Below are 26,371 nucleotides of genomic sequence, written 5' to 3'. Positions count from 1 at the left end.
ACACAAAATTCCCACTGCCATGATCTTGCCCACTCACTTAACCTGTCCATATGCTCTTGATAACTTGATGTTAATCTGTCTCTTTAGCCTTGTAGATGCTGATTCAGCAGCTGATTTGCTGTATTCCCCACCACCCTCAACTCCCTCTCACCCCTCCACCCCCTTACCCTCAACTCCCTCTCACCCCTCCACCCCCTTACCCTCAACTCCCTCTCACCCCTCCCCCTCAACCCCCCCCCTCCCCAACCTCCCTTCCCCCAAATCCCCCTCCACAACCTCCCTTCCCCCTCCCCCAAATCCCCCTCCACAACCTCCCCTCCCCCAACCCCACCCACAGGCTGTGCTGCTCCTTTAAGAGGCGGGAATGTCTATCGAGGCCGCCGGTGGCTCTCAGGGTCTGTTGGCGGGAATGTTGCTGCAGTTTGGGGGCGAGCTGTAACTTGCCGCCTGTTTATTTTCATTCATTGAGAGTGAGTGTGAGGTGATTCTCTGAGGGGAGGTTTACAAGAAGGCAGGCCGGTGGGCAGGAGCGGGTCCGGGCGCTTGTTTGCAGTCAGGCCCCGGCTTTCTGGTCGCTGCAGGAGGGGAAGATGCAGAGGGACCTGGGCAGCTTCCCCCTTCCACCCGGCCTCAGGGTTAAGCTGATCGGCTCCGGATTCCAAAGCGCCGAGGATCTGCGCGGAGTGAGAGCGAGTGAGCTCAGCAGAGGTAAAAAATATAGCGAACGGCCGGAATATACCGGGAAGCGGGGTCCCCGCCCCCCCCCCCCCCCCCACCTGGGAGTGGGGTCCCCGCCCCCCCCCCTCGGGAGCGGGGTCCCCGCTGCCGCCACACGCCCTGAAGTGGGGACCCCGTCGCTGCCACCTGCCCCCGGAGTGGAATCAGCGTCACTGCCACCTGCCCCTGGAGCCAGGTCCCTGTCGCCGCCACCTGCGTCTGGGAGTGGGGTCCCTGCCGTTGCCAACTGCCCCGGGAGTGGGGTCCCCACTACTGCCGCCCCCCCCCGGAGAGGGGTCCCCGCCCCTGCACCCCTCCCCCCCCCCCCCCCGGCCTGGGGTCCCTGCCGCCACCACCCACTCGCCCCGGGAGGGGAATCACCGTTGCTGCCAGCCGCCCCTGGAGCCGGGTCCCTGCCCCCGCCATCCGCCCAGGATCGGGGACCCCGTCACTGCCACCCACTCTCAGAGAGGGGTCCCCGTCACCGCCACCTGCCCCCGGAGCCGGGTCCCTGTCGCCGCCACCCACCGGGGATCGGGGACTCTACCGCTGCCAGCCGCTCCCCGGAGCAGAGGAGAGGGGAGAAAGAGGAGGGGATTTTTCTTCCATAGTCTTATTAAGTCAGGAATATTTCCCTTAAAAGGAAAAGAGCAAGTTGCATTTATATAGATTCACTCAGGGAAGGGAAGCTGGCACTGACTGGCTTCCATGTGGCTCCCGTTATATGGTAGACTCTTGGGCAACTGGAGATGGGCAAAAGAGGTGCAGTGTTAACAAAGTTAAGATGTCTAAAAGTGTGCAATAATCTGCTTCAGCTCTGGCATCGCAAGATACATCCCTTGATCCATCCAGAAATGTTCTAACATCTCCCACTGTCGCGGAATGCTCCATTCAGTTGTACCGTGCTGTATCACTTATCCTTCGTGGAAAAGTTTGTGCAGAAAAATGCCTTTGACCGTCCGGCAGTGGTCTGCATGGAATGTCAAGATCCTACAGGAAAAGGAGGTGGTTGATCCCGTCGGATGGTTACCTGAGCAGACTGCCAAAGTCATTTGGCAGAATGCCTCATCACCAAAACTTTCAAACAAGCACCAAGACGTAGCTTGGCTGGTGGTGAGAAGGACCCTCCCCGTCTGTTCCTTCCTGCATGCCCGGAATCTCACTCCCTCCGCACAATGCCCTCACGGTGACTGTGGTGGAGAAGAGACAGTTGCCCACCTCCTTCTGGAATGTGTCTTTGCAAAGCAGGTGTGGAAAGAGATGCTGTGGTTTTTGTCAAGGTTCATCCCAAGCAGCTCTGTAACATAGGAGTCTGTGCTCTATGGGCTGTTCCCAGGGACGCACACCGAGTTAAACATCAACTGCTGCTGGAGGACCATCAATTCGGTGAAAGACGCCCTTTGGTCTGCCTGAAACCTGCTGGTCTTCCAGCGCAAAGAGTTGTCCACGACCGAATGTTGCAGACTGGCACATTCCAAGGTCCAGGACTACGTGCTGAGGGACACACTAATGCTTGGGGCAGCCGCAGCAAAGGCTCAATGGGGAAAGACCACAGTGTAAGGTCCTCCCACCAAGGTGAACTGAGGGGCTGGATCCATGGAAACCCCTTGGGCTGTATCCAGCAAATATGGGTTTGCTGTAAAATGTATATTGTATGTGAAATGGAATGGAAGGGTTGTGAGGCAACTCACTCCTGTATTGAAGAAAACTGATTTCCTTTGCACTCTTTGTATTGTTTGACTTGATGCTGTTTTGAACTGTGTTGTAATGCACTTGTTTTACAGATTTTTCTGAATAAAGCATATTTTTTGGGAGGAAAAAAATCTCCCACTGCAGCATCCAAATGATTGCAGGATTTTTCCCACCTGCAGTCCGTTCCTTCTGCCAATCAGTCCTAGTGCGGGGAAGTATTTCCTGATACCAGTCTTATTTTAATTGTTTGAGTGTGTATCCCTTTACATCACCGTTTAGAGCTGGGCATCTCCAAAGAGGAGGCATTGGAAGTCCTACAGATCGTGCGACGGGAGGACTCCAGAGAGGAATCCCAACAGAATGTGGGGCTACCATCCATCCGGAAGTACACTGCCCTGGAACTGCTAGAGCAGGAGCACGCTCAAGGCTCCATAATCACCTTCAGCTCAGCTCTGGATGAAATCCTTGGGGGAGGGGTGCCTATCGGCAAAATCGTGGAGATCTGCGGTGCTCCTGGTGTTGGGAAAACTCAGCTAAGGTAGGAACCTCCCCACACGGTCAATCCATGTCCCAAACTTCGAACTAAAATGATGCACAATACAAATTTGCAAAGCATGGTGGTTTATCAATAATTATTTCTCCGAAGTCAATGGGCAGTGAGCGTCTCAGTGGCCTTGCGAGCCATGTTGGATGAGCCCAGGTTCGATCCCTCGTCCCTGCCGCATTACTTGGTCTTGGTCAGGGTGAAGGCTTGGGGAGCTACAGTGTCCCTGGGCTGGGGAATCCTACGGTCCCTGCTGCAGATTTCTGCTCAGTGCCTCCTGCTGAGACGTGCCTGCAATGGCAGGAGGGTTGGTAGCCAGAAGTAAAGGCCTGCTCGGGTCTGGGGAAAAAAAACCTGACCCGAACCCAACAGAACCACATCGGACCCGGGCCCGACCCAGCCCGAGTCCTTTCCATTTTTTTCCCACGCCCGACCCGAGCCCGACTCGACCACCGGAATGTTCACTTTCTCCAGCTGACAGCATTCGTTTTACATCCATAGTGCACTCACTGTACTTACCACTTTTGGATGGATGGAATGGGATGGAAGGAAGCTGCAGCATAAGCGCGATGACATCATAGAGACACTCTCTTGCTCACTGCGCAGGCTCAGAGCTTCCCTCCAGGACGTCCTGGACTCCCAGCTCCGGCAGGCTTTTCAAGTTTTGACGCTTACTTGCTCAACTTCCCTTTTCCTCCCAGCAGCGCAAAAGGTAGTACTGCATGTGTCCGACCCGGACCTGGAAGAGCGAACCGACCAGACCTGAACCCGACACATGTCGGGTAGCAGGCCTTTAGCCAGAGGACACAGATTTGAGATAGTGGCAAAAAAGACAGGGGGGGGGAATAAGAGGAGACTTTTTTAATGGAGTAAGTTGTTATGATCAAGAATGCATGGCCTGAAAGGGCAGTGGAACCACATTCAATAGTAACTTTAAAAGGAAATGGAATAAATACTTAAAATGAAAACGTTTTACAGGGCTATGGGGAAAGAGCTGAGAGTGGGACTAATTGGATAGCTCTTTCAAAGAGCTGGCACAGGCACAATGGGCTGAATGGCCTCTCTCTGTGCTGTAAGACTCTGAATCTACATGTGATTGGGTCAGGCTTGGGCGTGAGGTTGTAGGAGGAGGCCATTCAGCCCCCCAAACCTGTTCCACCATTCAATTAGATCATGGCTGATTTGTATCATAACTCCGTTTGACCTGCCTCAATTCATAATCCTTAATACCCTTGCCTAACAAAAATCTATCCCTAATTCCCCGCTCTTCCCCCTCCCCCCCCCCCCCCCCCCCCCTCCACTACACCGCCGTCACATTGCCTAACAACACTCACTGCCCTGACTGGACTATGAAGAATGTCCACTTGGCATGCTGGAGAGCTTCCTGGCAGTGAGAGCACCTGTGGGACTGCAGCAGTCCGCTGGTGGGTTGAGTGCCAAACAGTGTAAGCCCCACAAAATCTGGTCTGCCAAGCTACGTGCAAATTTCTTGTAGCACTAAGCTCCGTCCAGTCCCAAAGGAATGGCGGTTAGGCTTGCCTATCATGCACAACAAGAAGAAAGTCACTCTATCTAAGGACCAGCAGAGATGTGGAGCTGTTTGGGAGGAGAGGGACAAAAATAGCATACAGCCAGAGGAAGGTAACACAGGCAGGGGAAACCTGTGTATTTACGATTGCTTGATCTACTGAGATGTCTGTTTTTTTTTCTCTGTGTTGCACAGTATCCAGCTGGTGGTGGACGCACAAATCCCCGAATGCTTTGGCGGTCTTGACGGCGAGTCAGTGTACATCGACACTGAAGGCAGTTTTATTGTGGACCGAGTAGCAGACGTTGCTCAAGCTGCCGTGCACCATTGTCACCTGATTGCCGAGGCCGGCCAGGAGGAAGGTAGGCTGATCAGCTGACTGCATCTATTCAGTAGGCAAACTGGAAGGGGGCCTGGGGTGCTGCTCACTGTCGTTCTCCATTCTGCGGGACATCAGTGTTGGCCTTGGGGAGGCCTGAGTTAAACTTTCCACAGAGGCCATCAGCAGTGGCTCAGTGGTTGGTGCTCTCGCCTCTGAGTCAGAAGGTTGTGGGTTCAAGTCCCACTCCAGACTGATACTGCCAGAGGTGCCATCTTTTAGCTGAGACATTGCTGTCTGTCAAAGGTCCTGCAGCATTATTGGAGGAAGAGCAGTGGAGTTCTGTTCCAATATTTATTTTCAACCAACATCGTTTAAAAATAGATTATCTGGTTATTAATCTTAATGGGATCTTGCTATGCGCAAACCGAATACACTATTTAAGAAAAGGGACGTCATTGGGACTTTATTGGGATGTTGTGAGGATGTGAAAGGTGCTATATAAATGTAAGTTCTTCTGTTTTTGTAATGAAAATAGAGAGTCACAGCTGTGTCACACTTAAGATTAAGATAAGTTGAGATTCTGAAGGGGCTTGACCGAGCAGGCACTGAGACATTGTTTGCCCTGGCTGGGGAATCTAGAACAAGGGGTCACAGTCTCAGAATAAGGGGTCAACCAGAGAGTTGTGGGTGCTCCGTCACAGAGTATAGAGTCATGGAGCCATTTACGGCACAGAAGGAGGCCATTTGGCCCATCGAGTCTGTGCCGGCTCTCCATGGAGCCATGCTGTCAGTCCCACTCCCTAGCTTGAACGCCCCCAGCCCTGCAAGTCTATTTCTCTCAGGTGGCCATCCAACTTCCTCTTTAGGTCATTGAACGTCTCCATTTCCACTACCCTTGTGGGCAGCGAGTTCCAGGTCATTACCATCCGTTGTGTTTAAAAAAAAAAAGTGCTTTCTCATATTCCCCCTGCATCTTCTGCCCATCTGTGTCCCCTAGTCCTTGTACCATTTGTTAATGGGAACAGTTTTTCCATTTCTAACTTCTCTAAGCTTGTCAAAATCTTGTACACTTCCATTAAATCTCCTCTCAATCTCTTTTGTTTTAAGGAGAACGAAGCCAGCTTTTCCAACCTAACCCTGTAAGTAAAATCCCTCATCCTTGGAACCATTCTGGTAAATCTCCTCTGCACCCTCTCAAGGACCCTCATCCTTCCTGAAATGTGGTGACCAGAACTGGACGCAATAGTCTAACCAGAGCTTTATAGCTAAGGCTGAGATAGACAGAGTTTTGGTGTCTCAGGGAATCAAGGGGTATGGGGAGCAGGCAGGAAAGTGGAGTTGAGGCAGAAGATCAGCCATGATCATATTTAATGGCGGAGCCGGCTAGAGGGGCTGAATGGTCTACTCCTGTTCCTATTGCTTGTGTTTTTATGTCAAGCACTCGTGAGCACAACAGCTGGGGTCTGGCCTTTCATCAATAGAGAGGAGGAGAGACAGAAATAATTCATAGACTCATACAACACAGTGGGCGGCACAGTGGTGGGTGGCACAGTGGTTAGCACCGCAGCCTCACAGCTCCAGCGACCCGGGTTCAATTCTGGGTACTGCCTGTGTGAGTATGCAAGTTCTCATAGGGACAGGTGGGGATGTGGTAGGAATATGGAATTAGTGTAGGATTAGTATAAATGGGTGGTTGATGGTCGGCACAGACTCGGTGGGCTGAAGGGCCTGTTTCAGTGCTGTATCTCTTAACAAAAAAACACTGCGGAAGGACATTCAGCCCATCGTGGCTATGGGTACTGGGACTAATTGGGTAGACTTTTTAAAGAACTGCTGCAGGTATGATGGACTGAATGGCCTCCTGTGTTGTATGATGCTATGAAATGAAAATAAGGTCTTGTACTTATATAGCGTCTTATCACCTCAGAACATCCCAAAGGGCTTTATAGCCTACGAAGTATTTCTTGAAGTATAGTCTCTGTTGTAGTGTAGGAACCCAGTGGGCTTCTGCTGTTTGAGGGACTATACCTAGCAAGGGTTTGTGACTACCAGAATGGGGTGTGAATATAATTGTGGAGATAACATTTTATGAAAAAATCTGACTTGTGCAAGTTCAGAAAGAATCGCAAAATTAAATTTTTTTCCCCAAAACTCTTGCATTAAACTGTTGTGACTTAACCCACCCAAACAAGGAATGATTACTGAAAACTGTGATAGAAAATAAAAACAGATTAAGTTCAAAATCATGTTCAAATTAACAACTAAATAGCAGAGAGATTGGCGCCCGTTTTTCAGGCTCTTTGCGGCCTATTAAAGCCCCAAAATGGCGGACAGGGAATGAACGTGCACACATGCTACCAAGAGCGCACAAACTGAGAACTCTTGAATCTCTAGGCCAATGTGTTTTATTTAAGGTTGTAAACTGGAATACTAGGGAGGGAAATTCATGAAATTACACTCCTGGTGGGGAGCCTCACCCTCTGGGAGCAGATACGTGGGATAACGACAGGGTCAGAGGTCCCGAGCAGCACTCCCTTCCCCAGGGGAACGCTGCTCCATGCCAGGAATGCAATCAAATCCGCCCCTGCACATCAAACTACCTAGAGGGGCTGCAGCGCAAAGTCACCACAATAGTACTGGGGCTAAAAGGATGAATTATGAGGGGCACTTTCTGCACATCCTGCCACTGTTTTGGGGCTGCATAGCACTTGAGAAACCAGGAACCACACAGCCTAATTTCTTGGCTATTTAGTTGTTGATTTGAACAGAGCAGACTTGTATTCCCTTGAATGTAGAAGACTAAGGGGTGATCTAACTGAAGTGTTGATGATTATGTTACGACGAGGTGAAAAAGGGGTCTAGGGGTCCCTCTCCGCCTTCACCTAGTCTTACTGTAACAGGGATTAATTTTAAACACACTGTGTTTTTAGCTCCCACCTTGGTGCATCTTTGTTCACCGCTTTTCAACTACAAGGCAAAGAAACCAACATAAACAGGTTTTCTTGCATTTAAAGTTTCAGTGCTGTATCTCTTTAAAAAAAAACTAAAGGAGAAAAGTTGAAATTTATTAAACTTAAACTCTAATTCGGTTAACGCCTATGGATACACGACGCGCCCACGCTAGCATGCATACGCGATACACACATGAAAATAGAGACAGAAAAGAGCAGAAGAAAAGGAAAGTGGAAAAGTTTGAGGCAATATCTGAAGAGTTTTTGTTGCGGTTCTTCGCATTCACGGTAGTGTCCTTGATTGCAGGTAGATCTTGCTTCTTGTTGGGACCCAGTATTCTTCTTAAACCTTGTTTGCTGTAGGAAACTTTGCTCTTTTGGGGTTCATATGTCTTCAGTGGATTCAGAGGCTTGTGAGAAAGAGATGGGAGCAGACAGGAGAGATCGTCTCAGTCCAGGAGCAAACAGACACTCTGAGTTCAAACTGTTTGTACAATTCAGAAAAACCCAGGTTGCCAGGCAGGTTAGTCATGTGACTAACTGGTCTGACCACGTCTTGGATTGTATCACCTCAGCAGTCTCTGGGATGTACCTCTTACACGCAATACCTGGTGATCAAGGTCCATTGTGGGTTGAATGTGTCCGGGAATGGTCCTTTGTCCTTCCAGTCACCGTCTGTTAATATGCAAATGTCTTTTCCAGTCGCGGCTGATCTGTTTAACAAGTCCTTTCTTCACTCCAGTAACAGTTTAAAATCAATGTTCATGACAAAATTAGTGCACCTCATTCTTGGCAGGTGGGGGCCTAGCATGACAAAGATTAAGGATTTGATGGGGTAGATAACAAGGAACTATTTCCTCTGGGCGAGTCCAAAACAAGGGGGCATAACCTTAGAATTAGAGCCTGTTAGAGCCAGGCCATTCAGGGGTGATGTCAGGAAGCACTTCTTCACACAAAGGGTAGTGGAAATCTGGAACTCTTTTTTTTTTTTTCCTGCCCCCCCCCCCCCCCCAAAAAAAAAGCTGCTGAGGCTGGGGGGTTGGGGGGGGGGTGCGGTCAATTGAACCTTTCAAAATGAGATTGATAAATTTTTTTGTTGGATGAGGGTGTTACCAAACCAAGGCAGATAGATGGAGTTAAGATACAGATCAGCCATGCTCTAATTGAATGGCAGAACAGGCTCGAGGGGCTGAATGGCCTCCTCCTGTTCCTGTGTGTAGTTTTCTAAATTCTCTTGGTGGAAATGATGAAATGGGAAGTGTTGGTGAAGCTGGGAGGCCATCTCTGTATCTAAGGGTGTTCATCTGTCTTACAGTTCAGCTGAAAGCAGCGGAGGCCTTCTCTGTCTCCAGCATCCTCTCTCGCATCTACTACTTCCGTTGCCATGACTACGTGGAGCTGCTGGCACAGGCTCACCTGCTGGCTGACTTCTTAGCTGAACATCGTAAGGTACGTTCTGGCTCGAGCTCTGACTAGCTGTCGGAGGAAGCTGGTGGTTTAACCCTTTTCCTCCCCTCCATTCACAGACCTAGTTCAGTTTACACTGGCAGTACACTGGGCTTGTAGGGGAGGGATGCTGATGTAGAGTCTCTGACTTTTCCACATGTTGCAATCATTAGGCTGTGGGTGTCGCTGGCAAGGTCAGCATTTATTGTCCGTCCCTAATTGCCCTTGAGAAGGTGGTGGTGAGCCGCCTTCTTGAACTGCTGTAGTCGTTGGGGTGTAGGTGCACCCCACAGTGCTGTTAGGAAGGGAGTTGCAGGATTTTGACCCGGCGACAGTGAAGGAACGGCGATATAGTTCCAAGTCAGGATGGTGTGTGGCTTGGAGGGGAACTTGCAGGTGACGGTGGTGTTCCCATGCATCTGCTGTCCTTGTCCTTCTAGGTGGTAGAAGTCGTGGGTCTAATGAATCTTCAAATTCGGATGGATCTTCAAGGGAAGGGGCAGCTTCGAAGGGAAGATGCAGAAAGATGTGAGCCAGGGAGGGAGAAAACCATAGAGCACATCATCCTGGGGCCTTCCATCAAGCCGAACAATGGCCATTTAAACAGCATTTCAGGAAAATCTAAGTGGGGAGGGCGGAATCCTTCACAAAAAGTGAATTCCTTTTAGGATGGTAGAGCAGTTGGGTTGGATTGTATTTATTTTATTTTATTTAGAGATACAGCACTGAAACAGGCCCTTCGGCCCACCGAGTCTGTGCCGACCCATTTATACTAATCCTACATTAATCCCATATTCCCTACCACATCCCCACCATTCTCCTACCAGCTACCTACACTAGGGGCAATTTACAATGGCCAATTTACCTATCAACCTGCAAGTCTTTGGCTGTGGAAGGAAACCGGAGAACCTGGCGAAAACCCACGCAGTCACAGGGAGAACTTGCAAACTCCGCACAGGCAGTACCCAGAACCGAACCCGGGTTGCTGGAGCTATGAGGCTGCAGTACTAACCACTGCGGAAGGATCCAGAACCGGAGGACACCGATTTAAGGTTATTGGCAAAAGAAGCAACAGCGACATGAGGAAAAGCTTAATGCAGTGAGTGGTTAGGTTCTGGAGTGCACCGTCTGAGAGTTTGGTGAGGCAGATTCAATTTTGGATTTCAAAAGGGAATTGGATAATTATCTGAATAGAAATAACTTGCAGGACTACGGGGAAAAGGTGGGGGAGTGGGACTAGCTGAGTTGCTCTTGCAGAGAGCCAGCATGGACACGACGGGCTGAATGACCACCTGTGCTGTAACCATTCAATGATTCTCCCAGGCTGAGACTCCAAATATCAACCTCTCCTCTATCTGAAGCTGCACCTTCTCATCCAGAGCACTAGATGGCACATTAGGAGGAGGCCATTCAGCCAGTTCCACCATTCAATTGGATCATGGTTGATCTGCACCTTAACTCCATTTTCCCACCTTGTCTCCATTATCCAACAAAAATCTATCCATCTCAGTCTTGAAAGGTCCAATTATCCCCCAGCATCCACACCTTTCTGAGGGAGGCAGTTCCAGATTTCTACTATTCTTTGCGTGCAAAAGTGCTGCCTAATTTCACTTCCAAATGGCCTGGCTTTAATTTTACGATCTTGTTCCCTGGTTTTTGACTTCCCTACCAGAGGAACTAGTTTCTCCCTATCCAGCCTATTGAACCCTTCTCAACATTTTAAACACCTCGATTTGATCACCCCCTTACATTTCTAAACTCAAGGGGAATCAAGCCTGGTTTATATAATTGCCTCACAATTTAACCCTTTAAGCCCTGGTAACATTCTGGTGATCTGTACTCCATCCTCTCCAAAGCCAATATATCATGAGGTGTTGTGCCCAGAGCTGAGTGCAGTCCTTCAATACACTTTGATGTGCACTTGAGGTGTTGTAACCTACAGGGCCACGGACCAAGAGCTGGAAGATGGGATTGGACTTAATAGCTCTTTTTTTTTTGTCCAACATGGACTTGATGGGCTGAATGGCCTGTGCCATAAATCCTTCCACATTTGAGTACTCCCAACAGGGTCTGTCCAGGACTCTCTACAATTGAAACATAACTTCCTCCCCTTTGCAATCCACACCTTTGAGATAAAGGCCAAGATTCCGTTAGCCTTTCCAATTGCGTTTCATGCCTGATTACTGGTTTAACTGATTTGTGTACTTGGAGTCCTAAATCTCCTCTCCCCTGCAGTCTTAGTGTCTCACTATTTAGAATTCCCAATATGGACCAGTAGAAATTAAAAAGAGAACCGTAAATAAAATAAATAGAAACCAGTCTGACTGCGTCGAAACAGGGAGAAGATGGGTTAACCTGTCAGACTCCATCAGCTCCCAGATGGAGCCACTAGATGGAGCAGTGCACTGCAGCCAAGGTGCGATTGGAATTGGCAGAGTAGGCAGGAAGGTGTTGAGATCATTTATCCTGCAAAAATTTCACTGCTGTCTGGCCAACAAACCTGGAGTTCACACTGTCGGCAACAGTTCAATCCCAGGCCCAGCCATTGGCTGTTCTGTGCTGAAAGTATTTGCCGGGATGGGTTGCATGCAATTGATTATGAAACTTTATACTTGCTCAAAACGTACATCGGGTTTAAAAATAAAGAGGGCTATCTGAATAAAGCAATGGCTTTATTTATCGAGGCATGGAGTACAAAAGCAGAGAAGTTATGTAAAACACAGGTTAGGCCCCAGCTGGAGTATTCTGGCCAATTCTGGGCACCACACTTTAGGAAGGATGTCAAGGCTTTGGAGTGGATGCAGAGGAGATTTACTAAAATGGTACTAGCTATGAGGGACTTCAGTTATGTGAAGACTGGAGAAGCTGAGGTTGTTCTCCTTCGAGCGGAGAAGATTAAGATGGGTTTTGATGGAGTAAATAAGGAGAAACTGTTTCCAGTGACAGTGTCGCTAACCAGAAGACACAGATTTAAGGTGATTGGCGAAAGAACCAGAGACGACATGAGGAAATATTTTTTTCACAGCGAGTTATGATCTGGAACGCACTGGCTGAAAGGCCGGTGGAAGCAGATTCAATCGTAACATTCAGAAGAGAATTGGATAAATACCAGAAGGGAAAAAAATTTGCAGGGCTGTAAGGAAAGGGCGGCGTAATGGGATCAATTGGATAGCTCTTTCAAAATAGCCAGCACAGGAATGATGGGCCAAATGGCCTCCTGTGCTGAATCAACTCTACCTCTCCTCATTGCTGTGTAGTGATTCCTGGTCTATGTGTGGGTTGTTCTTATTCCAGAAAGCCAGTTGGTGAAGGATGGAACTTGAACCAATTTTTACACACATTTATATTTATTTACAGAGTTACACGTTACAAGCATACACCTCCTAACCCAACAGCCACAGTTTTAGTCTGTCTATTTATAGGCAGCTTAAGTGAATCACCACCTGCCTAAAATTAAACCTGATTAATTGACAATTAACATGGGTTTCGTGTAGGATTGGGACTAGGCTCCTCTGTGATGCCCTCCATGTTTGAGTTGCTTGTTAACACTAACTGTCTGGCTCCAGATTTCCACTTAACAAGAACTTGCATTTATATAGTGCCTTTAATGTAGGAAAACGTCCCAAGACACTTCACAGGAGCTTTATTTTTAAAAAGTTTGACATCGAGCCACGTAAAGAGATATTAGGGCAAGTGACCAAAAGCTTGGTCAGCAATAGGTTAAAGGAGTGTCTTGCAGGAGGAGAGAGAGATGGAGAGGTTTAGGGAGGGTACTCCAGAGATTAGGGCCCTGGCAGCTGAAAGCACGCCTGCCAATGGTGGAGCGATGGAAACTGGGGATGCTCAAGAGGTCAGAACTGGAGGAACCACCACCTGCAAGTTCCCCCTCCAAGTCGCACACCATCCTGACTTGGAAACATATCGCCATTCTGCAACCATCGCTGGGGGTCAGAATCCTGGAACTCCCTCCCCAACCACGGGTGTACCTTCATCACGTGGACTGCAGCGGCTTCAGAAGGTGGCTCACCACCGCCTTCTTGAGGGAAATTGGGGATGGGAATTAATTGCTGACCTTGCCAGTGATGCCTACATCCCCGAAATAATTTTCAAAATGATCATGGGCGGGCGGGCGGGTGAGTGGTGGGGGTTTGATGGCGGCTCTGGTGTTGGAGAGACAAGGCCATGGAGGGTTTTGACCGAGAATGTTAATAGTGAGCTGGATCAGGAGTCAGTGCAGGTTGGCAAACACAGGCACCAGGAGCTGCTGGAGGTTCACCAGTTGTCAGGTTCTCCCTCACTCCAGCAATATGACGGGGCCCAGGGAAGCTGGAGCTCTCGGAGGGTCATAGGGCTTTAGCAAGGCACCAGTGGGTGTTTGCACCCCTATGGAGCTGTACCCCAACAAGAGCCAGTGTCATGGGGGTAGGGTTGGTAATTGCTGGGTGTGTTTTCTCAGATGGTTTTGACTGTTGTAGGGCTAAACTCCATTCCCTGTTTTACCAGGTGCGGATTGTGGTGATTGACAGCATCGCGTTCCCGTTCCGGCACAACCTGGAGGATCTGTCACTGCGGACACGGCTCCTGAACGGGCTGGCACAGCAGCTCATCGGCATGGCCAACGACTACAGCGTGGCGGTGAGTAAAACCTGGCACAGCGGCTCCACCCTGTAACTGGAGTGGGAATGGCTGGAGCAGCTGCATTAACCGGACCCCGATATGGCCCACGATTGGACTGGCCTCGACTTCACCCTGCTGCCGTCCGATTGGCCTATCCCCAGCAACTGCACGCGATCCTCCGACTAGACCAGACTGAATTAGGCCCTGTTTCACTTTCAAAGCAAACCAAGCCAGGCTGGACCAGACCTTGTTTCACCCGATTCTGCCTTGCTTTGGGACTGGGGTGGAGTGAACTGGACTGTTCTCTGGGGCCGGACTGGACTTGGCTTTAATGTCTGCCCAAGCTATCCTTTCCTCGTTTCGGGAATGAGCAAGTTGTTTGAAACTAAAATGTTCCTTTAGGCAGTCTGACGGAGTTGGCCAGTTATACAATTGGGTTCAGCTGACCTGTTAATCCCGATGACTAAAGCTACTTTAAGTTCCTGTGATAAGTCTGCTGTTTCTCTCTGATACAAACTCTGCCACTTTCTATGATCTTCATGGACCCTATGTAACTGCAACAAATTCACTGCTCGGCATTCACAATGACCATCTCCTCTTTCAGGTAGTGTTGACAAACCAGATGACCACACGGTTTGGACAAGTCCAGTCCTCACTGGTCCCTGCTCTAGGTGAGATCACTGTTTCCTTCCTATGGGCTGATTGCAGTGCTGAGTCTTAGATTTTTTTTAAAAAACAAAACTACTCTATCTATCTTCCCTTTTTTCTCCCCGCTCCCCCAACTCCCCAAACCTCAAATTCTGGGCTATATTCCCACAGTTACCAGTTTAACCCTCCCACCCCGTCCCCCATCACCACAAGCTCGGAGTGAAAGTGAATATTATTATATTTACCTTGGGAGTGAGGGTCAAGCAACAACATCAGTTTGTATTTCTAAAGTACCTGGGGCGGCACAGTGGCGCAGTGGTTAGCACCGCAGCCTCACAGCTCCAGCGACCCGGGTTCAATTCTGGGTACTGCCTGTGCGGAGTTTGCAAGTTCTCCCAGTGACGGCGTGGGTTTCCGCCGGGTGCTCCAGTTTCCTCCCACTGCCAAAGACTTGCAGGTTGATGGGTAAATTGGCCATTGTAAATTGTCCCTAGTGTAGGTAGGTGGTAGGAGAATGGTAGGGAATATGGGATTAATGTAGGAGGGGATGTGGTAGGGAATATGGGATTAATGTAGGATTAGTATAAATGGGTGGTTGATGGTCGGCACAGACTCGTTGGGCTGAAGGGCATGTTTCAGTGCTGTATCTCTCTGTGACTCTTTGACCTTTAATGTAGAAAAATGTCCCAAGCTGCTTCACAGGAGCAATTGGTCTAAAGCTTGGTGAAAGAGGTGGGTTTTAAGGAGTGTCTTAAAAGGAGGAGAGTGATGTGGGGAGCCGGAGAGATTTAGGACTGGAATTCCAAAGTTTAGGGCCTAGGCAGCTGAAAGTGCAGATGCCAATGGTGGAGCGATTAGAATTGGGAAATGCACAAGAGGCCAGAATTGGAGGAGTGTGAGATCTTGGAGGTTTGTAGGGCTGGAGGAGGTTATGGAGATATTGGAGGAAAGGTGGGGGGCACTGGGGGGGAGGTGAAGGAGGCCATGGGCTGTTATGAAAATGAAGGTGACGAGCCTTGTTCTATTCTTTCCAAATGTCCACACAGCTGGCACGCGATCTGCAGCGAGAATGCTGGCTAATACTCTGTGTCCCTATGACCCATCGGCCTCTTGTCCCCAGCCACGATTGGCTAACTCCGCACAGAGTGCGCTTCCTGTCCGGAACTTTCTTGGTCAGCGTGTGTAACTACTCACCAGATTACCTGAATGAGAAAACTCCAACGTTAAAATGTAACCAGGATTTGGATATCAGTGAATGCATTGCACATGTAGAGTGTAATGCGGAGCTGGCAGTATAGGGTCCCCTAAGCAGATAGAAATGCATAACAACACCCTTTAATTATAAATCTACACATTAGTAACTGGACTCGATTTAAAATTGCAGCAACAAGTGGCTACACCATATTGAAAATAAAAGTCACTTGTGTTTACTGTGTGGGAAATGGCTGCATTTTGAAGTCATTGTGTGAGATGGTGGAAACATATTTTTAACACTATTAAACTATTGTGTAGTCAGTTGTTCACCACTGACAGTCCAAATGCTGGTTACATTTAATTGCTTATATTACCAAGAATGTGTTCTTGGTCACCGAGTCAAACCCTTGCAATTCATTAAAAGTTAATGTTGCATGCAAATGGCCCGCACTGAAATTCCAAAGCATGCTCACTGAAACAGGTACTTGTGTTTACAGTCAATTGAGCTCAAACCCTCCCTGTGTCCCCCTTCACCTCCCCAACCTCATGCCTCTTTCTAATTTTGCCTTGGATCATCTTGGACTTTACAGCCAGTTAACATTAAATTTACATCAACACACATAACTAGTCTGTGTTTCATTTGGCCAATACGATACATTAGGTACAGATAAAGAAAAGCCTTTATACATTTTACAGAAAGTGACAGTCTACCACGTTATCAAGAAATCATGGACTTAAAAGCCTCTCCAGCTCTCCCTTCTCCTATATCCGTCTTATGGATAATCCTTACAAAGTATTTCTCCCTTTCCCTCAATCGTCCTAACTTGCTGTTCACACAAAGGAACCCAAACCTGAATTTTTTTGAGTCCAAATTTTATGTCCCTCTTCACTTGAATTTCAGTCCCTCTGACAGATACCAGTGGGTTTAACTATATCCTGATTGTTTCATTACTTAGTTTCTTTGTAGAGCACGTGCCAGTGCCTTGATTTTTAAAAAAAGTTTCTCGCTCTCCTGAGTCACAGTAACCATTTCACGCTGTTGTCAATTATCTGAGCATGTCTAGGAGCAGTTCTTCAGTGCAGCTTCACCATGCATTTCTGTATGCTAGTGCCTCACTTGCACATAACTACTGGTATCTCAATATCATGATCCATCTCTGCCTTCTACTGAGGTTCCCACTATCACAGATGCCAGTCTTCAGCCAATTCAATTCACTCCACATGATAATCAAGGAATGGCTGAGGGCACTGGATACAGCAAAAGCTATGGGCCCTGACAACATTCCAGCTGTAGTACTGAAGACTTATACTCCAGAACTAGTTGTACCCTTAGCCAAACTGTTCCTGTACAGCTACAACACTGACCATGTGGAAAATCGCACAGGTATGTCCTGTCTTTAAAAATGAAAAGCGAGAAAAAAACAATCTGGCCAATTACCGCCCCATCAGTCTACTCTCCAACATCAGCAAAGTGATGAAAGGAGTTGTTGACAGTGCTATCAAGTGACACTCGGCAATAACCTGCTCATCGATGCTCAGTTTGTGTTCCGCCAGGGTCATTTAACTCCAGGCCTCATTACAACCGTGGTCCAAATATGGACAAAAGAGCTGAACTCCAGAGGTGAGATGAGTTTGACTGCCCTTGACATCAAGGCAGCATTTGACCAAGTATGGCTTCAAGGGTCTGAGCCAAATCGAAGTTAATGGGAATCGGGGGGGAAAACCCTCCACTGGTTGGAGTCATACCTAATATAAAGGAAGATGGTTGTGGTTGCTGGAGGTCAATCATCTCAGCTCCAGGACGTCACTGCAGGAGTTCCTCAGGATAGTGTCCTAGGCACAACCATCTTCAGCTGCTTCATCAATGACTTTCCCTCGCATATGATCTGAAGTGGGGATGTTCGCTGATGATTGCAGTGTTCAGTACCATTCGTGACTCCTCAGATACTGAAGCAGTCCGTGCTGGCATGCAGCAAGACCTGGAGTGATAAGTGGCAAGTAACATTCGTGCAATCTAACCATCTCCCCTTGACATTCAGTGGCATTACCATCGCTGAATTCCCCCACCATCAACATCCTGGGGGTTACCATTGACCAGAAACATAACTGGACCAGCCACATAAATACCGTGACTTCAAGAGCAGGTCAGAGGCTGGGAATTCTGCAGCGAGTAATTCACCACCTGACTCCCCAAAGCCTATTCATCATCTACAAGGTACATGTCAGGAGTGTGATGGAATACTCTCCAGTTGCCTGGATGGGTGCAGCTCCAACAACACCCAAGAAACTCAACATCATCCAAGACAAAGAAGCCCACCACCATCAACATTCACTCCCTCCAACACCGGTGCAGTGGCAGCAGTGTGTACCATCTACAAGATGCACTGCAGCAACTCACCAAGGCTCCTTCGACATCTTCCAAACCCATGAGCTGTACCATCTAGAAAGTCGAGGGCAACAGACACATGGGAACACAACCACCTGAATGTTCCCCTCCAAGTCACTCACCATCCCGACTTGGAACTACATTGTCATTCCTTCACTCACACTGGGTCAAAATCCTGGATCTCCCTCCCTAACAGCACTGTAGGTTTACCTACACCACATGGACTGCATGAATTTTTAAAAAAACACACTTGACATCTGATAGAAGCCATTCTTGGATTTTCAGGTGATCTTATCAACAGCTCATGGAGGGGGAGTGTCTCTGGAGATCCAATTTTCAATTTCTCCAGTTTCTTCCATATTCACATTTCACATGATCTTTCATGAAGTTTGCACCAATTGAGGTGGTGTTCCTGTGTAGTTGCTGCCCTTGTCCTTCTAGATGGTAGAGGTCGAGGATTTGGAAGGTGCTGTCAAAGGAGCCTTGGTGAGTTGCTGCAGTCAGTCTTGCAGATGGTACACACTGCTGCCACTGTGCGCTGGTGTGGATGTTTTAAGGAGATGAATAACATATAGGTCTGGTGCAACACACTTTGATGCAGCACATGTGGCTCCCCCTGTATAATGTGCATTCTGTACTGATAGTATTTAACCTGCTGTCTATCTGGGAACATGCAGCATCGAAGGGAGACACTGTACCTGTACCAAAATCTAATCCCTCTGCCTTCCTTTCTCCCCATGGCACCCTGTAAATTGTGACACGCTCCTCACACACAAAAGCAAAGTACTGTGACTGCGCGAATCTGAAATATAAACCGAAAATCCTGAAAAAGCACAGCAGCTCCAGCAGCATCTGTGGAGAGAAAAACTGAGTTAATAATTCAGGTTAATGACCTTTCATCAGAGCTGGAAGAAGTTAGAGATGTTGTAACAGGTTTTAAGCAAGTACAGAAGCAGGGAAAGGCAGAAGAGGGGGAGAAAAGAATAGAAGGGAGGGTCTGTGAAGGGGTGTAAAGAGATTAAATGACAAATGGGATGATGGTGCAAGGCAAAAGAGGGCGGTAATGGGACAATTGGTCTAAGGAAGTGTAAATGGCAACAGCAGAATAGTCACCAATAGCTGCTGTCTGGGGGGAAAAAATGGGAGCAGTGTAGAGAAGGCTCTCTCCTTCTGTTGCCTCCATAACTCTGAAGGCTTATGACTGTCTACGCTGCTTAAAATGGTTTGTTGTTTTGCTCAGGTGAAAGCTGGGGTCATGCAGCCACCATCCGCTTAATTCTTCGCTGGGAGGGCAAGCTGAGGTAAGAGGTTAAACCGAGGTAAGAGATCAAAGGTCTGAGTTATCCAGAAAGCAGCTTGTTAAACAGCTGTGCTCTTCCCCGGTGGCGCTGAGTTGATGCAGCCCTGTGTGCCCACTTCCGACAGGCCTATCTTGGCCCATCACACTGTAGCTCCTAAGGACTCCAAACATGATATCTACGTGTCAAATATCAGTGTGTGGTGGCATGCAGACCCCCAACTGCCAAGAATGAGGCATATTAATTTTGCCATATGAACATTGATTTTAAACTGTTGCTGGAGTGAAGAAATGACTTGTTTGAAGATCACCAGAGACTTGGCTGGAAGAACATTTACAGACTAAGAGACCGTGCTTGGAGAGACAAAAGAATTGCTCACTGATTTAATTAATAGAGATTGTTCTGGGCAATGCTTTCACATCTTGTCAGTAAGAGACAGCCCGACAACCCCCACCCCACCCCAAACCAAGAGCTTTGAAATCCCCAAAAGCAGGACTGGTTAAAGCAGCTGGTCTCTCTCTCTGTCTGTCTCTCTAGATTAGATTAGAGATACAGCACTGAAACAGGCCCTTCGGCCCACCGATTCTGTGCCGACCATCAACCACCCATTTATACTAATCCTACACTAATCCCATATTCCTACCAAACATCCCCACCTGTCCCTATATTTCCCTACCACCTACTAGTGACAATTTATAATGGCCAATTTACCTATCAACCTGCAAGTCTTTTGGCTTGTGGGAGGAAACTGGAGCACCCGGAGAAAACCCACGCAGACACAGGGAGAACTTGCAAACTCCACACAGGCAGTACCCAGAATCGAACCCGGGTCCCTGGAGCTGTGAGGCTGCAGTGCTAACCACTGCGCCACTGTGCCGCCCATACTCTCACACACTCTGTCTCCCAAGCCACCAGACTCATGGACGACCCGTAAACCTCTGGAGAGAAAAGACTGCGACATCGAAACAAGTTGAAGCATGAACTGGGCCGCAACAAATTGCAAGACTTACCACAACCAAACACTCCACATTGAACTTAAAGGACTGTAATTATAATCCCGATAATGTCTCAAATTTACCCCCTTTATTCTTCTCTACTTTTTCTGTCTCTATCTGCGTGTGTGTTTATCAAGTATACATGCTAGCGTGGTCGCGTCGCATATTCGTAGTTGTTAACCGGATTAGAGTTTAAGATGAATAAACTTCCACCTTTCTTGTTTAAATCTAAGGAAACCTGTATAATTTCTTTGCCTTACAATTGGAGCAGTGAACGCGGAGTCACTGAGGGGGAGCTAAAAACATGATGTTTCTAAAATTAAACCCTGTTATGGTTAAACTAGGCAAAGGCTAAGAGGGAACCCCTAGATCCCTTCTAACCTGGTCGTAGCAATGGTTTCAATGATGGCATGGACAGTTGGGTTGAATGGCTTATTCCTGTACTGTAAATCCTATGTAAAAGTAAACTAATCTATTTTTACTCTGGATATGGTCTTCATTAGGAAAGCGATATTTATTGCCCATCCTTAGTTGCCCTGGAGATTGTCTAACATGTGGTATGGGGTATGGAGTCACATATAGGCCAGAACGGGTATGGGTGGTAGATTTCCTTCCGTATGGTCATTAGTGAAAGGGCACATCTGATGATACACTTCAAGAGAATGGCAACACCTCAGAAACCAGTGTTTGGTTGCTGTTACTTATCTCCCAGTTACTGTTCGATTTGAAACAATCTGCTTATCATAGAATGGTTACAGCAAGGAAGGAGGCCATTTGGCCCATCATGTCCATGCTAGCTCTCTGCAAGAGCAACTCCGCTAGTTCCACTCCCGTGCCTTTTTCCTGTAGCCCTGCAATTTTTTTCTCTTCAGATAATTGTCCAATTCCCACTTTATATTCAAACTGATTAACTGTGTCAAATTTAATTGCTTAGGAACATGAGGAGGCCATTCAGCCTCTTGAGCCTGTTCCGCATTCAGTTAGCGATTGGCTGATCTGCAGCTCAACTTCATTTACCCGCCTTTGCTCCAATACCCCTTGATACCCTTAACCCAATAAAAAAAACTCTTAATCTCCGTCTTGAAAGCTCCACTTCTTCGTGCCAAAAGTGAAGAGCTGCATATAATGACACCACTATTCCCGGCCGGAATGGAGAAGATTGGATAATTCCCCGGTCACTCACGCCTGGACACCACATTGCTTTACTGTAAGTGCCACCCTGCCTTCAGCTCACTGGTTGACACCACGGTGTCAATGCTCACTCTGAAAATACAAGTTGAAAATTAGAGGGCTTTGATTTCCAAAGCAGCTGATTGAGTGAATGAATAGACCTGGAAGCATGTAACTGAAATCCTGTGCAGTGTCCTGTCTCTCCAGTCCATGCTACTGACTGAGGCCAACAGTGGGCATTGCCCATCCACTAGGTAACTAGAACCTGTCAGGCATGTGATGTATTGCATTTTCAAATCCTTTCCTCCCAGCTTCTGCTGTGTCCATCTTCTGTCTCTCTCTCTCTAGGTTTGCCTCCCTCTACAAATCCCCAAGTCAGAAAGAAGCGACTGTACCGTACCAGATAACTGTGAGTGTTGTGTGTATTTCTAAAAATTGTATATGTTGGTTGCTGATTTTTATTTTCTGTTCATTTTAGGCGAGAGGTGTCAGTGCTGGGTGATAGAGCACGGTCCTTCAAATCTCAGTATTGCGTATTCCCAGTTCTGGCATAGTATTGGGAGCTGAGGGAGAGGAATGAGAGGTTGCATTGGGGGGGAGTGGTGGGGGGGGGGGTGGGGGAGAGGAAATGAGAGGTTCCAATGGGGAGTAAAAGAGAGGAAGAGACAGGTTGGACCCTAGATGCGACGGAATTATTGCCCAACAGATAACCAGTTTTCTTTGTTCAAAGGCTCTCGATCCTGAAGCTGAGCTTGTTTAACTGCTGCTCTCTTGTCTTGTTTTCAGTCACTTGGTTTTCGGGATGTCCATTCATCCAACCCGCCTTCAACCTCACCTGACAATGGGAACAACCCACGCAAGCGTCCGAGGACGGAAGATGAAGATGGACACTGACACTGTCCACAGGACGGGCAGGAAATTGTCCCATTTCAATTAATGGGAAAATTGAAAGTGTATTTTGACTTTCCAAAGAGTTGGGAGTTACTGAGTTACAGTGGCCCTACCCACTCCACCACTGAGTTCTCTATCTCGGCCACATGACTGTGGGAGATGCTGAGCAGACGTTGGCAACGGAAGCTGGGACTTTACTGGCCAGAGTGTCAGAGACAGAGAATTTAACTATAAGACACCTCCGATTCCACTCCCAACCATTGTTCTTTTCTAACAGGAGTCAAACTTGTCGCTGATCTTTTTAATACCCCTGAACAGGCCAAATCTGAAAAGTTTTCACACTTGTTCAAACCCTTTTGCCTGCTTGCGAGATTCCAGTTGTCGTGATGTTCTACGAAATGAGTTTTTTTTTTTCTCTCCTATTCTGCCTCATTTTAAGTAAATGTATTTTGTAACCATCTCTTCCCCCACACCCCAGCCTAGTGTTTGTTTGTCTCTCACTGCCTGTGTATACTTGTCACAGTCTGTGTGATCCTTACCTGCACAAACCCCATCATTGTTCACAATACAAAACTCATCTTAATCACTCTGATTACTTGTCCAATGCAGTACGGGGGGAGTGCTGCACTGCCGGAGGTGCTGCCTTTCGGATGAGACGTTAAACTGAGGCTCTAGCTTCCCTCTCTAGTAAATGTAAAAGATCCCAGGGTCCGGGTTGTTATCACATTGCTGTTTGTGGGAGCCTGCTATCGCTTTTGTTACACTACTAGTGTGACTACACTTTCAAATGTACTGCATTGACTGTAAAGTACTTTGGGGCATCCTGAGTTTGTGAAAGGTGCTATATAAATCCAAGTCCTATCTTTTTCTATGAGTGACTCTTAACTGTTCTTTGTGTATGTTTAAGAACATTGTGCTGGAACAGGCTCAGTTTCAGTTGTCAGGCACTCCTTTTCCCTCCTCCTCCCCCCCCCCACATTGCATGTCTAAGCACCATGTTCTGTATATACACACACCTGATGTAAAGCCACTGCAAAGTCCTCACAGAGCTATACAGTAGCAAGGAGTCAACTGCTTCTCATGAGGATAGTATTAATGAAAGAACTTGCATTGATATAGTGCCTTTCACAACCTTAGGACATCCCCAAAGTGCTTTACAGCCAATGAAGTACTTTACTGAAATGTAGACCCTGCTGTAATGTAGGAAACACAGCAAATAATTGGTGTATAACAGCACGCACAAACAGCAATGAGATGAGTGATCAGATAATCTGTTTAGTGATGTTGGTTGAGGGATCAATAGTGTTCAGGACACTGGGGAGAACTCCCCTGCTCTGTCTAATGAATATCTTTTACATCCAGCTGAAAGACAGACAGGGCTTTGGGTTAAGGCCTCTGTTGGCATAACACTGCCGCACTGTGCGTATGAGCCTGGATTATGGGCTCAAGTCTCTCAAGTGGGGCTTGATCCCATGACCTTCATGACTCAGAGACTCAGGAGCCACCTCTGCCTCTGTATTGCAAGTGAAAGATTGTGAGGTGTTAAATGATTAAAGGTGAACCTGTAGGGGCTGTATGGAGACCTGACGATGAAGCTTGATCTGTATTTGCTTTGTTCCTGGACGACATAAAGGGGAAAAAAAGCCTGAACTTTGTTTCAAGAAATGGAACCCGTGTTAGACACGAAGCAGAGAAACAAATTCTGCACTCGGGAACGCAGTGCTGTTGTCACTCAATGAAGCTTCGCCTGTTGTGCAGCCCTGAACAAATTGTATTTAAGAATCCATGAAAAATAAATCATAGCTAACACGACACTCACTCGTACTCATTGATGCTCTGTCATAAACCTGAGGCTATTTGAAATGAATGTACTTGAAGAACGTGGTACTGGCTGGCTGTCAAGTAGAATCGTGCAGCACAGAAAGAAGCCATTCAGCCCATCATGCCTGTTTCTTTGAAAGAACTATCCAATTAGTTCTGTTCTTTCCCCTTAACGCTTTCCTTTTCAAGTATTTATCCAATTTCCTGTTGAAAGTTACTATTGATTTTGCTTCCACCACCTTTTCAGGCAGTGCATTGCAGACCATAACAACTCACTGTGAAAAATAAACTCTCCTGTTCTCTCTACCCGCCCCGCTGGTTCTTATGCAGAATATCAACTGCACTGCTCTCATCAACCTTCTCCGTTACTTAGTCAAAGAATCCAATCAAATTTGATTAAGGGGTGCAATATTTTTAATTATCAGTTAATAACCCTTAAACCATTTGAATTTCAGTAAACGTTCCTTGTTCTGTCCCCCATGTTCTTCCCTCCTTGTCCACAGGAGCACTAACTCCTGGAGGTTGTTTTTTCCCTATTCTTCGGTGGGATGTGGGCGTCACATTTGTTGCCCCTCCCTAATTGTCTTTGACAACTGAGTGGCTTGCAAGAGGGCAGTTAAGAGTCAACCACATTGCTGTGGCTCTGGAGCCACATGTAGGTAAGGATGGCAGATTTCCTTCCCTAAAGGGAATTCGTGAACCACATGGGGTTTTCTGGCACGATTACTGAGACTAGCTTTCAGTTCCAGATTTTTATTCATTAATTGGATGTAAATTCTGCCAGCTGCCATGGTGGGATTTGAACCCATGACCCTCCAGGGCCTAGGCCTCTGGATTACTACTTCAGTGACATTACCACTACACCATCATGGGCATGCAATGTACAATAGTACCTCCCTTAGATACCCATTATGGCTTCTCCCCCTCCCTATCTTTCTAATCTCCTCCAGCCCTGTAGTTCACCCCTTCCCCAAACTCTCTGACTCCTGCCTTCCACCAGCTCCATCAGCCCCACCATTGGTGGCCCTGTCATCAGCTGCTCTCTCCTGCTTTAAGCCCACGACTCTGACCAGGAGTTTGGTTTTCCCCACAATCTTTAAACCCTGGTTTTCCTTGGGATGGTTGTCTCTGTTAAAGGTGCTTTTTTTTATTCATTCATGGGATGTGGGTGTTGCTGGCCAGGCCAGCATTTATTGCCCATCCCTAATTGCCCTTGCGGTGGTGAGCTGCCTTCTTGAACTGCTGCAGTCCATGTGGGGTAGGTGCACCCACAGTGCTGTTAGGAAGGGAGTTCCAGGATTTTGACCCAGCGACAGTGAAGGAACGGCGATATAGTTCCAAGTCAGGATGGTGTGTAACTTGGAGGGGAACTTGCAGGTGGTGATGTTCCCATGCATTTGCTGCCCTTGTCCTTCTAGTTGGCAGAGGTCACAGGTTTGGAAGGTGCTGTCTAAGGAGCCTTGGTGCATTGCTGCATTGCATCTTTTAGATGGTACACACTGCTGTCGGTGGTGGAGGGAGTGAATGTTTAAGGTAGTGGATGGGGTGCCAATCAAGCGGGCTGCTTTGTCCTGGATGGTGTCGAGCTTCTTGAGTGTTGTTGGAGCTGCACCCATCCAGGCAAATGGAGAGTATTCCATCACACTCCTGACTTGTGCCTTGTAGATGGTGGACAGGCTTTGGGGAATAAATGCAAGTGTGCAGCAGCAGACTATTCAACAAGGGCATCACCGAAGCTTGGACTCATCGTTTTGATTTATTTTCCCTCCTCTGTAAGAATAGGGGGATATATGGAAGTTTAGAAAAAGGCTAAGTAGGAGGAAGAGAACGACGCTTCTGGACCACTCACCAAATGGGAGATTGTGTGGAGCATTGACAGGAAAATAGAGTCAGAACCTGCTTTTGGCAAACCACTAAAGATGATGATGGAGTTGCCTCTGTGACATTTTATACATCAAGGTCCAGATGAATAATTATTGTTGCTAAGGGCCCAGAAAGGTGTTTCTGATGAAAGATAATGGAACTGAAGTGTTAACTCTGTTTCTTTGCATATGCTGCCTGACCTGCTGAGTGTTTCCAGCATCTTGTGTCTTTATTGGAAAAGAATTTGCATTTCTGTAGTGCCTTTTGTGGCCTCAGCATATCCGAAAG

At 47.6% G+C, this 26,371-nt stretch overlaps 1 protein-coding gene across 3 annotated transcripts; it reads left to right on the top strand.

Moving 5' to 3' along the window:
• The first annotated feature begins 267 nt into the window (after positions 1–267).
• rad51c (RAD51 paralog C) lies at positions 268–24,237 on the top strand. 3 transcript variants are annotated; one of them, XM_068010687.1, is made up of 9 exons: positions 286–708; positions 2,689–2,947; positions 4,677–4,843; positions 9,070–9,203; positions 13,704–13,835; positions 14,422–14,488; positions 19,286–19,346; positions 21,857–21,917; positions 22,295–24,237. In XM_068010687.1, exons 1-9 carry the CDS (start codon positions 591–593, stop codon positions 22,400–22,402), a joined length of 1,107 nt encoding a protein of 368 aa, XP_067866788.1. In that variant the 5' UTR covers positions 286–590; the 3' UTR covers positions 22,403–24,237. The 3 variants fall into 3 exon arrangements, with proteins under 3 accessions (XP_067866791.1, XP_067866790.1, XP_067866788.1); XM_068010690.1 differs by lacking the exon at positions 19,286–19,346 and having other exon boundaries at positions 268–708; positions 22,295–22,385; XM_068010689.1 differs by lacking the exon at positions 22,295–24,237 and having other exon boundaries at positions 268–708; positions 19,286–19,364; positions 21,857–21,913.
• The last annotated feature ends 2,134 nt before the right edge of the window (positions 24,238–26,371 follow it).

The sequence above is a fragment of the Heterodontus francisci genome, chromosome 30, assembly GCF_036365525.1.
Source record: "Heterodontus francisci isolate sHetFra1 chromosome 30, sHetFra1.hap1, whole genome shotgun sequence".
Taxonomy (NCBI): Eukaryota; Metazoa; Chordata; class Chondrichthyes; order Heterodontiformes; family Heterodontidae; genus Heterodontus; species Heterodontus francisci.
This window is presented reverse-complemented; position numbering and strand designations above follow the sequence as displayed.

Coding starts and splice junctions, on each gene's coding strand:
- rad51c (XM_068010687.1), top strand. CDS start 591: ATGCAGAGGGACCTGGGCAGCTTCCCCCTTCCACCCGGCCTCAGGGTT. Junction 4,844..9,069: donor CGAGGCCGGCCAGGAGGAAG/GTAGGCTGATCA, acceptor TCTGTCTTACAG/TTCAGCTGAAAGCAGCGGAG. Junction 9,204..13,703: donor TCTTAGCTGAACATCGTAAG/GTACGTTCTGGC, acceptor CTGTTTTACCAG/GTGCGGATTGTGGTGATTGA.